The following is a 14,263-nucleotide window of genomic DNA, read 5'->3' as shown; positions in this document are numbered from 1 at the left end:
TATATAGTGTTGGGGTCTAAATATAATAAAACAAAGTTTTAGCAACGACACGGGGTGTATGTTGGCTGGTCAGTTTTGATCCATATACTTGTGCTAAATATACCATATGTGGTAATGCAGATCTGAAGATAGTGAGGCAGTCTTTTGTGGAAGAAATAGGTGGAACTGCTAAGGTTCAGATGGGTATATATATATATTAATCATTTCCTGTTTTACATCTTAAGTACAAATTACCCATGAGTGCAGAATGGCAGTTTCTTCAATTACAACACCTGTTGGTGTCTATTCATGGGCCATCTACTACTGCCATCTCCTGAATTGTTGGATCCTTACAGAAAACTAAAACCTAAAACTGCTGTTTATAAATTCTTGATGGATTTCGGTAAGGTAAAAAAGTTTAGGGATGTAGAGAAGCATGGGGGGAGGCAAGTAGGACGCATGCTATTTAGTGTCCGAGGTGCCACATGATGAGACTCGTTTTCATTTCCCTGCTGTGAACCGCCCAGAGACCTCCGAACGAAGGACGGGAAAACAAATTTAATAAATACTAAATCATAATATAATAATTGACTTTGTGCGGCGACCCTTCCACGCCCCGCACCCCCACTCCCAATTTCTTATGTCCGGGGTGGGGTGCCAACAGGGCCAAATTTAGGTTTGATGAGGCCCTAAACTACTGAAGGTAATGATGCCCTTTATATGTCCAGCTGTCCTTTGTCAGCAACAAATTGTCGCTGTTTTTCGTGTTGAATACAGTATATGCTATATGGTAATTTATGGACCTAGGTAAAGGTAAAGGGACCCCTGACAATTAGGTCCAGTCGTGACCGACTCTGGGGTTACGGCGCTCATCTCACATTATTGTTCGAGGGAGCCGGCGTACAGCTTCCAGGTCATGCGGCCAGCATGACAAAGCTGCTTTTGGCGAACCAGAGCAGCACACGGAAACGCCGTTTACCTTCCCGCCGGAGCGGTCCCTATTTATCTACTTGCACTCGGATGTGCTTTCGGACTGCTAGGTTGGCAGGAGCTGGGAGTCTGGGACCGAGCAACAGGAGCTCACCCCGTCGCAGGGATTCGAACTGCCGACCTTCTGATTGGCAAGCCCTAGGCTCTGTGGTTTAACCCACAGCACCACCCACGTCCCCTTATTTGTGGACCTAATAGGTATCTAAAGCCGTTTGCACATAACAAATAGGAGCCTACACGACACAAAACACTGTTGCTATATGTAGGTTTTATTTTGTTTGTTTTTTTATCTTATATTTTGGAAATGTACACCCAGTTTTTCCCCCTTTCAATTTTTTTGGGCCCCCCAAGAGCTTGTTTAGCTTATACGTAATGGGCAATGGGTGGCACCCGCGGGAAAAATCCGAAACCTTCCCCTGCCTTGCCAGTTCTGCACTGCCAGTTGTCCTGCGCTGGCAAAGCTTTCCCACCAGGCTCTCCCCGGACGCGTGTCATGTGACCCGCGCCCTCACGTGACCGCCTCGCTCCTCGCCCCGTCGAGATGGCGGCGCCTGTGGAAGAGGAGCAAGCGCTGCTGGACGAGGACTCGTTGCCGGAGCACGATGGCTGCCCTGCGCGGAAGCCGATGTCGGCCCTGTGCGACCCGCAGCGGGTGGCTCATCGGATGCTGGTCCTGTCGCTCATGTGCTTCCTGGGCTTCGGTGAGCATAAAGCGAGGCTGCTGCTGCTGCTGCTGCTACACCCTTTCTCGCCCGGGACTGGTCTCCAGTTGGGGGGGGGGCGTGCAATGGGGAGGATGGTGGGAAAACCTGCCTTGGGGAAAAACCCCGACAGCTGCTTGATCGTGTGGCCGGAAGGGCGGCGCGAAGCATACCTTTTCCAGGAACCATTGACCTGTGGGGAGTGATCTTGGGAACGTGCCAGGAAATGCTAATTTTCTTTACGGTGTGTTTCAGGGTGAAGCTAGACCCTGCCCTTAGAACCAACCGGGGTTGCTGGTGGTGTGCATTTTAGATTGCAAAACAACAACAGCAACTTGCATTCCTGGTGTTCTTCTTTGCTGTGCAAGCACCAGAATGGGGAAGCATCCATGTGACATGGGGAGGAAGGAACCCTAAGCAAACAGGGAAGTCAGGCTCCCTGTGGTTGATGACTCGCTGAAGTGGCTGAAGTGGAGTTTCGCTTTTTTAATTCTCCCTTTTTTTCCTACCTAAGGATTTGTAGGAGGCAGTGGAAGCCTATAAGCATGTCGAGAGGATATAGAAAACTGCTTTGTGCTGAGGCAGGCGTTTGATTGGCCTCATTCAGTACTGGTTATGCCAACCTTCCCCCAACCTGGCATTCAGATGTTTAGGATTACAACTCTTATCAGTGCCATCCAGCCTGGTCCTGCTGCTGGAATCCAGCTAATAGTCATGCCTGAGTGAGGCTAATCTGAGTTATAGTTCAGAAGGTCTGGAAGTTGCTAGGCTGGGGAAAGCTGGCCTACCCTTCTGACCAACATCGCTCCAGGGTTTCAAACGGATTCCCCCTCACCCTGCCTAGAAATTTCAGGGCCCTTGCACATACCCTTCCCATGAGAAACTTTACCTGTTGCTGTAATCTTGAGAAGGGAAGGGGTAGGTAGAGACATAGGTGCTCTTTCTGTTGCTTCTCAGTGGTCAGAAAGTGGAGGGCATCTTTTCTCCCGCCTCTTCCCATTGTGGTGGTTTGGTATGATCCAAAATGTTTACCATTATTGCTATTATACAGCTTTTCCAGGTTACTTTAAAAAGGGGGGAAAGTTCATGTTTATTTTTGTTGTCTTAATTTTCCTGTCTAGGCAGCTATTTTTGCTATGACAACCCCGCAGCGTTGCAAACTCAGGTCCAAAAGGTGAGTACAGAATATCTGCAATATTTTGGATTTCCCCCTTTTCCCTCCAGAGAGCTCACCTTTTTAGTTGTACGTTAGATGACTGTCAGGAACTGAGAAAAAAAAATATTGTGCTGATCTTGCTTAAAAAAAAAGAGGACCTATAATTAAACTGATTGCTGTTTCACTCCCTGGCAGGGTGGATTTGATTTAAATCACGATTTAAATCACTAGTCAGTAAGGCTTGATTTAAATCATAGTTTTCTACACAAAGACTAATTCATAGAATCATAGAATCATAGAGTTGGAAGAGACCACAAGGGCCATCCAGTCCAAACCCCTGCCAAGCAGGAAACACCATCAAAGCATTCTTGACATATGCCTGTCAAGCCTCTGCTTAAAGACCTCCAAAGAAGGAGACTCCACCAATTCTTGCTGGTATAACTTTAATATGCAAGTAGATGAAGATTTTTAGAATAACAACTTTTCATATTAGTTTTTTATCCCCAGTTTAATAGGTTAATCATTCATATTTGGACAACTTTACTGTTGTACTTAGGAAGGAGAAAAATAATCATTACCTTAATAATAACAATTTAAATAGATTTATTCAACTGAAACAATAACATTACAGCATATGTTATTTGCTTAAACAAACATCCATGCTTGTTAACTAATTTGGCTAAACAAAAACAAAATATATATATTTTAAGAAATTTAGACTGTCAGCCCAGCCTACACATGAAAAACTTAAATACTGTCCACTCCAAACAATCAGAAAAATATTGTTTCTGTTCTATTCACTGAACTTCTTGAAACTTAGCACTGAAGGGGTTGTTTCTGTATTCATAGGTTTGTAGAACAATAGGATTAAGGTCTTTTCTCTCAACTCTGTTCATGTTATAACATTTTTGCTGTGAGGAAGAGGCATGTGATCTCTGTTGAGTCAAATTCAGTTTTGAGAACTGCTAAAGTAAACCAAGCATCTGTGATATCATCTTGTAGGCAGAGAAACTGCCCAATAATCTTACAAAAACCTCTGGAAGAGCATGACATTGTGAATGGATTAATGGAATTTATTTACCCAAAAAATTAAACATATACAACCTTATTCTACATAATTAAAAAACTAATCTTTATTTCATGATGGAATAACCTTTGGATGGTAATATATTTTCCTCAAAAAGCATTTTATTTTAAAAAAATCAATTTAAATCAAAAAAATCGATTTAAATCAAAAAAATCTGATTTAAATCAAAAAAATCTGATTTTTTTGATTTTTTAAAAAAAAATCATTGATTTTTATCCACCCTGCTCCCTGGTAACAAGAAACATCATGGCTAAATACGATGTGATTTATGTGTTAGGTTTGCTTTTGTTTGGCCAAGAGTGCTAGAAGTTGATGTTCCCCACATTGTACCTCCCACCAGCCCTGATGGGTCTTTTCTGACCGACCACGAAGGGTGACCCAGGTTCATCTTTTTAGAGGGATTGTGGTACAGTGGTACTTTGGTTCTCAAATGCCTTGGTACTCAAACAACTTGGAACCCAAACACTGCAAACCTGGAAGTAAGTGTTCCAGTTTGTGAACTTTTTTCGGAAGCCGAACATGCTCCGTTTTGAGTGTTACACTTCTGTTTTGAGTGCCACACTTCCGTTTTGAGTGTTGCGCTGAGGTCTGTCTGTTTTTGCTATCTATTTTTGCTATTTATTTTGCATTTTTGTTTTTGTGACGCTGTGGAACCCATTTCAGCTACTGATTGATTGAATGTGTGACTGTGGTACATTGTTTATTGCTTTCATTTTATGGATCAGTGGTCTTGTTGGATAGTAAAATTCATGTTAAATTGCTGTTTTAGGGGTTGTTTTTAAAAGTCTGGAACGGATTAATCAATTTTGCATTACTTTCTATGGGGAAGCACGCCTTGGTTTTGGAGCGCTTTAGTGATTCTTCTGTGTGCTCTTCCTTTTAGGATATGAAGGTGAACACAGCTGAATTCATGGCACTGTATGCCTGGTATTCTTGGCCTAATGTGGTTCTCTGTTTCTTTGGAGGCTTTCTGATAGACAGAGTCTTTGGAATAAGGTAACTGTATAACCCGTCCATCTCGAAAGTAACAACTTGATCCATGTTTTGCTTATGCCTAAATAATGTGAAATCAGCCCTGAGTGCTCACTGGAAGGACAGATCCTGAAGCTGAGGCTCCAATACTTTGGCCACCTCATGAGAAGAGAAGACTCCCTGGAAAAGACCCTGATGTTGGGAAAGATTGGGGGCACTAGGAGAAGGGGACGACAGAGGAAGAGATGGTTGGACAGTGTTCTCGAAGCTACGAACAGGAGTTTGACCAAACTGCGGGAGGCAGTGGAAGACAGGAGTGCCTGGCGTGCTCTGGTCCATGGGGTCACGAAGAGTCGGACACGACTAAACAACAACAAATAATGTGATGTTTTGCTAATACTTGTTTAATTTTTCAAAACACAAGTGAGGAGAGTTCTGTTGCACTTGGCTCTTCCCTTCCGGCTTCCCCTAGGCATCTAGTTGGCCCTTGTGAGAACAGGATGCTGGATTGTGTGGGCTGTTGGCCTGATCCAGCAGGCTCTTCTTATGTTGGAGTTTTGCAGGCTAGTCTGCACAGATGCAGGAGAGTTTTATTTCAGTCCTAGTCAACATTAACAGTGGGGGCTTTGTATAGAGACAGTTCTGTGTAATAAGTTAACCATGTGAAACTCCTTGCCAATAGAAGTTCAGGAGGAGTCATCTCTGCTTTCGGGTGTCTTTTAGAAACTGTTGATCAGACATGCCTTTAGAACATTATTATTTTTTACCAATCAGTTTTTGTTGACATGCTATTGATATTTTTACTATAACCATTGCAGTATTGCATTTTTTACCCTAACCCTTTCTATTTTCTAGTTGCAAATATTAAAATAAGTATTTTTAAAGTCTTCCTTTTCTTGTAGGTGGGGCACAATAATATTCAGCACCTTTGTCTGTATTGGACAGGTGAGTGAAACAGATAACATTCATGTACTTTTCAATAGCTAAATACAGAAAAATAAATGCTTATGTCCCAAATACAGAAAAATAAATGCTTACTATTTAATCTGCTTTTTCAGTGTAAGATTTCGCTAACACTGCAATCATATACTGTACATGTCCACCTAACTCATTGGGGCTTCCTCTTAGGAAAAAGTGTAGGATTGCAGTCTGAAATACTTGCACATGGCATGGCTCTAACACTTCATTGAAATGTGACGTGTATTCCTTTTTTTACAGGTGATATTTGCTGTGGGAGCAATATGTAATGCTTTTTGGCTGATGGAAGCCGGCAGATTTGTATTTGGGTGAGTTCACACCTCAGTTGTGTCTCAACATATGCTATATACCTTCTCTCCCTCTTAAAAAGCAGGCAGCCCATACGGAACTATATGCTGAAAAATACTCTGTACTCTTGCATCTGAAGAGCTGGATTATTTGCCTTTTGGTTTTCTAGTTCTTGTGTTAAGGTAAAACTTAAATATCAACATGGATACACTGCTGTCATTAGAAGGCCGGTGTTTCATCCACGTTGCTTCAAATATCTGTATTCATGAACTTGCTTGCTTCATTTAGGATTGGTGGAGAGTCCTTAGCAGTGGCGCAAAATACCTATGCTGTCAGTTGGTTTAAAGGAAAAGAATTAAACCTTGTGTTTGGGCTGCAGCTCAGCATGGCTAGAATTGTAAGTCCAAAAACATTCCTTGGTTCTAATTTTCATCATTACTATCCCCACATTTGCCATCCATCAGTGTCAGCCTGAGTGTAGAACAACCTTTGCTTGTAAAGTGGAACTTCCCCGTCCCCTCTCTGTGTCTGCCACTTCCCCCCAAATCTGCCCCAGAAGGTCGGAAGACCCTTCAGAACAGGTGGGTGGGTGCCATTGCAGGAGGAGGAGGAGGAGGAGGAGGAGGAGGAGGAGGAGGAGGAGAAGAAGAAGAAGAAGAAGAAGAAGAAGAAGAAGAAGAAGAAGAAGAAGAAGAAGAAGAAGAAGAAGGGGAAGCCACTTGAATAACATTGACTGTAACCCTTGGTGGTGGATTTTCCCGTTTATTTCTCCGTATGCACATTAGAGTGGGGAGATTAGTTCTTAACTAAGGACATAGGGATGTATCTCCATTGTTCTGCTTGGAGAAAACCCATTGAGATTCATGGACATGACTAACTTAGATCCTTAAATTAATTTCTATAAATCAGATACAGTGGTACCTTGGTTTAAGAGCAGCTTAGTTTATGAACAACTTGGATGAAGAATGCTGCAAACCCGGAAGTAGGTGTTTTGGTTTGTGAACTTTGACTTGGAAACGAACATGTTCCGCTTCCTGTTGAGTGTAAATTGAGTCCCCCACTGCTATGGAAAAGCACGTCTTGTTTTAGGAACGCTTTGGTTTAAGAGTGGACTTCCAGAACGCATTAAGTTCGTAAACCAAGGCACCACTGTATTCAAATACAAATCTTATTTTAAGGGTTTTTTTGGGTCTATTTGTAAAATTGGTTGGAAGTATATGCTACAGTTGCAGATCATCTCTCTTCCAGGGGAGCACTGTCAATATGAACATTATGGGATGGGTGTACTCCAAAGCTCAAGATCTGATCGGTTCTACGGGTCACACCACTCTTGGTATAGCTCTCTTGATAGGTTAGTAAATGCTTTCAATATTAACTTTGTACAAACACTTTGGTTTCCTCTTTGATGAATTGGAAGATTGCGGGTTGTTAGACTCAGATTAGACCCATTAAAATTAGTGGACTTAACGTTAGTAATCACTAACTTAATGTCCAATGCTTTCAGAAGGCCTTCTCTGTGTATGGCTTAATTGGATAAAACACTAAGGCTTGAAATTCAGTTCCAGTTCCAACTCTGACAAACTCTGTAAACCCACTTTTTTATTGTAAACAACAAAGTTAAAAGCTTCAGTTTGAGGCTAGATTTTGAGAGCAATGGAGGACTTTCTGATCTTGACATCAGAAAGGTTGCTACCATGGAATCATTTTAACTCTAGATCTGAGAGAGAAAGAGAGAGAGAATCACTTATTTGCATATTGCGTATCAGCTGCTGTCTGGCACCATATACCAGGAGAGTGGGTGGCGCTGTGGTCTAAACCACTGAGCCTCTTGGGCTTCCTGATCAGAAGGTTGGCGGTTCAAATCCCTGCGACAGGGTGAGCTTCCGTTGCTCTGTCCCAGCTTCTGCCAACCTAGCAGTTCAAAAGCACGCCAGTGCAAGTAGGTAAATAGGTACTGCTGCGTCCAGCAGGTAAATGGCATTTCCGTGCGCTCTGGTTTCCGTCATGGTGTTCTGTTGCGCCTGCAGCGGTTTAGTAAAATCTGGAACTCCTTGCCTTTTAATTTGGCAGAAGACTTGCTTTTATTCATTTGTATGCATTTACAGGATATTCAGAAATACAATACTTGGTAAACTTTTGTAAATATTTGTATTTATTGGTATTTAACCATTTGACACCTTAGATTAAAATATTAAGATGTTTTACAGCAATTAAAATAGAAATTAATTAGAAACACACTGGATGATTGGGAAGACAGCATTATGAATAGCATTGTGCGATGATATAACTCAGATTCTCGCACTAGAATGGTTCTGTGTTAACTGTCTTTGTGCTTCATTGTAAGTGCCATTCCATGCCAAGTTACATCGATGAAGCTCCTGTTCTCTTGATCTGCTAATGAAGGGAATGAGTCAGGCATGCCTGAATATCCCTCAAATGATGTCACAGCTAAATTTGTGAACTGCCTATATTTCTCTAAAGTACCTTGAAATCTTTCTTGGATGAACGGCAGTATACCAATGTAGCAGTTAGTGATAAAAGTAGTGGTATTTAATGCTGGCTGCTTCACCCATGTAAGCCATTGCTTACAGTAATTATACAGTGACCGGGTTAATAACATGAATGGAATTTACAGTTCCGTAAATGGTGAGTAGCTTCTGCTGGTAACACTGAATTTCTCTGCATTGCAGGTGGTGTGTCCTGTATCTTTTCACTACTCTGTGCTCTCATTCTTGGTTATCTGGATAAAAGAGCAGAGAAAATTCTTTGCAAAGAGCAGGGAAAAACTGGTAAGTGGGTGTCAGGCTTCAATAATGGAACCTTAGGCTGCAGTCCATAGTTTCTGAAAATGTATGTATGTACTGGAGGAAGCAGAGACAATCTTTTTGAACATGCTTTTCCCCACTTGCCAGAATGCATGTGTAGGTTTCCCATAATGTGGTAGGAAAACTCAAGCTCATTTTGAAGTGACCTAGCTTCACTTCTCTCGCGATTCTAGAGCTTTTTGCTGTTGAGAAACTGCAGCTTCTGCTTCCCACCACTAAAATAACAGCTGGAATTAGTCAATGACAGGAAATGGGGTTTGCTGATTTTAGTTGGCCTTAATGTAGAAATGATTGAGTTAAAATAGCGGAACTGGTGTTTCTCTTTTCTCAAGGTGAAGTGATAAAATTAACCGATGTGAAAGACTTCTCGCTGTCCTTGTGGCTCATATTTATTATCTGCGTTTGCTACTATGTGGCCGTCTTCCCTTTCATTGGACTTGGAAAGTAAGTGCATGCTTTGACAAGATACTAGACTTGCCCCTTTGTAACTTGTTGCAAATGTTTGATATACCTGATTATTATTATTATTATTATTATTATTTTAAAAAACCCTGTTTACGTTTTCTGTTGTTTTGATTTAGAACTTCCCCTAAAACGTGTTGCTGTTCTGGTGTTGTAGGCTGCTTTGGGCACCTCTGTGTAGAAATGTATCATACCAATTGAAGAAGTAGTAATTCCACTAGCAACATGCAGAGGCCCAAAGAGCTATATATGGCAGGAAGCCAAATAAGGCACTCCAACCTCTTGAAAATCTTTCTCAGCACCTTTTCATCCACCCCACTTTTTTCCGGCTGTGATATGGCACCGAAATGTGCAAGCATGTGCATTCTAAGTGTGCGCCCCTGACCATATAACACCAGTTCTGAAAGACCTAGATTGGCTCCGAGTACGTTTCTGAGCACAATTCAAAGTGTTGGTGCTGACCTTTAAAGCCCTAAATGGCCTTGGCCCAGTATACCTGAAGGAGCATCTCCACCCACGTTGTTCAGCCTGGACACTGAGGTCCAGCTCTGAGGGCCTTCTGGCGGTTCCCTCATTGCGAGAAGTGAGGTTACAGGGAACCAGGCAGAGGAACTTCTCGGTAGTGGCACCCGCCCTGTGGAACACCCTCCCTTCAGATATCAAGGAAATAAACACCTATCTGACTTTTAGAAAACATCTGAAGGCAGCCCCGTTTTTAATGTTTGATGTTTGATGCTGCCCAGAGTGGCTGGGGAAACCCAGCCAGATGGACGGGGTATAAATAATAATAAATTATTTTTATTTTTATTTTGCTCTGTCTTGCCATAATTTTCACCCCCCTCCACCCACTTTTCGTTTACATCAGGGTCCCCAAACTAAGGCCCGGGGGCCGGATGCGGCCCAATCGCCTTCTAAATCCAGCCCGTGGGCGGTCCGGGAATCGGCATGTTTTTACATGAGTAGAATGTGTCCTTTTATTTAAAATGCATCTCTGGGTTATTTGTGGGGCCTGCCTAGTGTTTTTACATGAGTAGAATGTGTCCTTTTGTTTAAAATGCATCTCTGGGTTATTTGTGGGGCATAGGAATTCATATATATTTTTCAAAATATAGTCCGCCCCCCCACAAGGTCTGAGGGACAGTGGACAGGCCCCCTGCTGAAAAAGTTTGCTGACCCCTGGAAGCCAAGTGACACAACCAGGGCTTATTTTGGGTCAGAGTGTTTCCAATCTATGAGTAATGTCATGTCCAGTCTACTTCATGCTCCTGACACAGCTTCATTTTCTGGGGAGTGTTAGCAGATATTTATTGTATACAATTTTGTATTCCTCATTACTTAATAATCAGCAGTCCTCTTTCAACAGAGCTTTTCTTATTGTGGCCTAGTTACGAACCAGCACTATTAGAATTGCAGGCTGTTTTTTCATTGTTATCGTAAGCAGGTGTAAGATCGTAAAACTTTTTATATGGATTTTTACAGGGTTTTCTTCATTGAGAAATTCAAGTTTTCTCCTCAAGAAGCAAGTGCAATCAACAGGTAAGTGTCCTCCATTTAGGTTTTTGGTTTTTTTTTTTTAAAAAATGCATTGCGTGCATTTTTTCAGCTCAAGAACCTTGACTTTGAGCAGTGCACCTAAAACACACACTTGGTAGGATAAAAGATCAATAAAAGAAACTGAAAGTTTATTCTGAGGCATATGTATGCAGTATACAGTCACATGCCAGCAGCATTCCTTCCCCTTGAATCTTCAGATTTCTTACTTAAAAAGGTAAATCTCTGGCCGTTGCAATTACAGAAAAATGTGCCAAAAACAATACAGTCCCTTCACGTAGATCGCTTCCTTAACCACCTGAAAATGGTGGTTCTAAGATTCCTTAACCACCTGAAAATGGTTCTAAGATAATATATACTATTAACGACAAACCTAGACAACATCTTAAAAAGCAGAGACATCACCTTGCCGACAAAGGTCCGTATAGTTAAAGCTATGGTTTTCCAAGTAGTGATGTATGGAAGTGAGAGCTGGACCATAAAGAAGGCTGATCACCGAAGAATTGATGCTTTTGAATTATGGTGCTGGAGGAGACTCTTGAGAGTCCCATGGACTGCAAGAAGATCAAACCTATCCATTCTGAAGGAAATCAGCCCTGAGTGCTCACTGGAAGGACAGATCGTGAAGCTGAGGCTCCAATACTTTGGCCACCTCATGAGAAGAGAAGACTCCCTGGAAAAGACCCCGATGTTGGGAAAGATTGAGGGCACTAGGAGAAGGGGACGACAGAGGACGAGATGGTTGGACAGTGTTCTCGAAGCTACGAACATGAGTTTGACCAAACTGCGGGAGGCAGTGGAAGACAGGAGTGCCTGGCGTGCTATGGTCCATGGGGTCACGAAGAGTCGGACACGACTAAACGACTAAACAAACAAAAAACATTAACAAAAATGTATAGAAAAGATGCAGTTTAAAATGTATTTTCTTTGTGAATTGTAATTCCACCTCCCCTTGACAGCTAGTGTAGCTTTTCAGTGATAATTCAATTTTATATAAGAGTTGACCAATCCAGTGACTGGCATCACCATGAATTTGTCAATGGGCATGATTGCATGTCACAATATATCAGGTCTAAAAAATAATTCAGGAACTGAATTTTTGCGGGTGGTTGAAAGAGGAAATTCACATCACACTGGAAAACCTAGAGCAGTTGTAGCTTTTTGTATCGTGATTGCCTTGCTCTTCTGAAATAACTTTCCTTTGTACAGCATTGTCTATATCATATCGGCACCCATGTCCCCTGTCTTTGGATTCCTGGTGGACAAAGTTGGAAGGAATGTCACCTGGGTTATGTGTGCTGTAGTGATTACTCTGGCTTCTCATATAATGCTTGCCTTTACCTTCTGGAACCCCTGGATTGCCATGGTAGGCGTTTTCCCCAACTTTATTTTATCTTCCGCCCCACCCCCCAAATAATTTTTATTCATTTTCCAATATTCACAAAAATAAAATCACAAAAAAGACATAAAACAAAAACAAAACAAAAAGAAAACATGAAAAAGAAAAACATAACAGTTCTTACATTTTTTACTTAACATTGTTGACTTCCTCAATTCCTCCCACACTGGGTCCATTTTAAAATCTCAATTAAGCAATTTTCATTTTGTATCTTAAATCATTCTAACACATTTGATCATTATCTCTCAACTATTCTATTCTGAGAAACGTCCACTATCCTCCACCAATAAATCCAAATCAAAAATTATTTCCCCATCCTCTGTCTTTTATTTCTCCCCTTAGCCTAAGACTTATTACCAAAAACTTCCATGAATTCAAATATTAATTTTTCTAACATAATAACATTTAATCACTTAAAACTAAATCAGCTCCCCTTCCCCTGGATTCAGGGTCTCCCAGATGATTCAGCGAGTTCCATAGGTCATTCCAGTTTCGGACCATCTAAAGCAATCAAAAAATAACATCGATTATTGCTCCTCACCCCACTCCCACCCTGTCCCTTCCTATCCACCCTTCTTCCTTGGTCATCCCCTGCTGCCTCCCCAATTCTTTAAATGTTACAAGACACCATCCAACTGCTTTCCCACTTTTTAGCCCTTTCACAATTTTTCTTTCCCTTAAACTCTGGCCCCAGTATGGATTCCGCCCTCCCTCTCTCACTGGGAGGGCATTATTGCCATACTGGTTCTTCTTTAAAAGCTCTTGGAATCAAACATGAATCTTGTTCCCCCCCCCTTTTATTTTATCCAATGCAGAAAGGCACATTTATAATCACCCCCCACAACAAACGGCATTTCATGCATTATACTCTAAAAATAAGTGACTGTGGACGGGATGTAAAATCATGGATACTTGTGTTTAATCCTGATCCCTTCTTCCCAAGGATGCAACACAGATACCAGAAACTATTTTGTAATGGCAGTCCAGGCCACTTTAGGATATTTGTATGAATTTTGGTGCTCATCAACTCGGCAGCTGTGCTAGATGCCATTTTTGGGCGTTGCACCCCTCGTACACTGCATTATCTCTGTCAAGGAGCTTTAAATATGCACATGCTGTTTCAACTTCAGAGTAAGCTAGTGTAAACATCCCCTTACAACTGGGCAAACTGAATAGAAATGGGACACCTAATTTGTGAATCCCATATAATTTGTTCCCTCTGGAGCTGTTGGTAGATCACGTTTAATGTTTGTGTGTGATTATTATTTTTTTAAATGCTGTTTTCTGCAGTGTTTCCTGGGAGTAGCTTATTCTCTGCTGGCCTGTGCCTTGTGGCCTATGGTAGCTTTCGTTGTCCCTGAACACCAGCTCGGAACCGCTTATGGCTTGTGAGTAATAGATATTTGAGTCTCGATGCTTTGGAGTAAGGATTTGTCTTTTAAACTTTGGGGTTAATAGCACGATACCGACTTTTTGTTCTCATAAAGCACATCCTTTCACTGCAGTTCATTCAGGAATTTCCCTTAAGACAGTGCTTCTCAAAGGATGTGGCAGGAGAGGACGACAAGTCTTTCGACAATGCACCTGGTTCAGCATTCAAAAACATTGAAACTTATTTTCTTGGATTCAGTCTTGGGAACTGAAGACTTGATTTTTGAAACTGGGGCTGCTAAATGGATTTTCTTGGCCTGATGCAAAATCAGTGTTCAGGGCCTTGCCCTGTTTTACAGGCCTGACTCCAGGTATATTGCTTCCAGCTTGGAAGAATGGAAACCTAGCTGTCTGAGATAGCATGTTTGTGTACCAGATAGCAGGTGTCGATGTATGTCAGATCTTGAACAAGTTTTAAACCTGCCTCTCATACAGGCCACCTTG

At 41.8% G+C, this 14,263-nt stretch overlaps 1 protein-coding gene across 3 annotated transcripts in view; it reads left to right on the top strand.

Moving 5' to 3' along the window:
• Positions 1–1,479: 1,479 nt before the first annotated feature.
• The window catches only part of MFSD1 (major facilitator superfamily domain containing 1), a 32,458-nt gene continuing 19,674 nt past the window's right edge, over positions 1,480–14,263 (top strand). For 2 of the 3 annotated variants that reach the window (XM_060274440.1, XM_060274441.1), the window contains exons 1-12: positions 1,480–1,670; positions 2,792–2,844; positions 4,797–4,909; positions 5,788–5,830; positions 6,104–6,171; positions 6,440–6,548; positions 7,400–7,502; positions 8,842–8,940; positions 9,309–9,420; positions 10,918–10,974; positions 12,199–12,355; positions 13,679–13,776. In XM_060274440.1, the coding sequence (XP_060130423.1) occupies positions 1,511–1,670; positions 2,792–2,844; positions 4,797–4,909; positions 5,788–5,830; positions 6,104–6,171; positions 6,440–6,548; positions 7,400–7,502; positions 8,842–8,940; positions 9,309–9,420; positions 10,918–10,974; positions 12,199–12,355; positions 13,679–13,776 (1,172 nt within the window). In that variant the 5' untranslated portion in view covers positions 1,480–1,510. The remainder of the gene's footprint in view (positions 1,671–2,791; positions 2,845–4,796; positions 4,910–5,787; positions 5,831–6,103; positions 6,172–6,439; positions 6,549–7,399; positions 7,503–8,841; positions 8,941–9,308; positions 9,421–10,917; positions 10,975–12,198; positions 12,356–13,678; positions 13,777–14,263) is intronic. The other variant, XM_060274442.1, reaches the window with a different exon arrangement.

Source organism: Zootoca vivipara, chromosome 5 (assembly GCF_963506605.1).
Source record: "Zootoca vivipara chromosome 5, rZooViv1.1, whole genome shotgun sequence".
NCBI classification, from domain to species: Eukaryota; Metazoa; Chordata; class Lepidosauria; order Squamata; family Lacertidae; genus Zootoca; species Zootoca vivipara.
The sequence above is the reverse complement of the archived record's forward strand: the minus strand, read 5'-3'. Positions and strand labels throughout refer to the sequence as shown.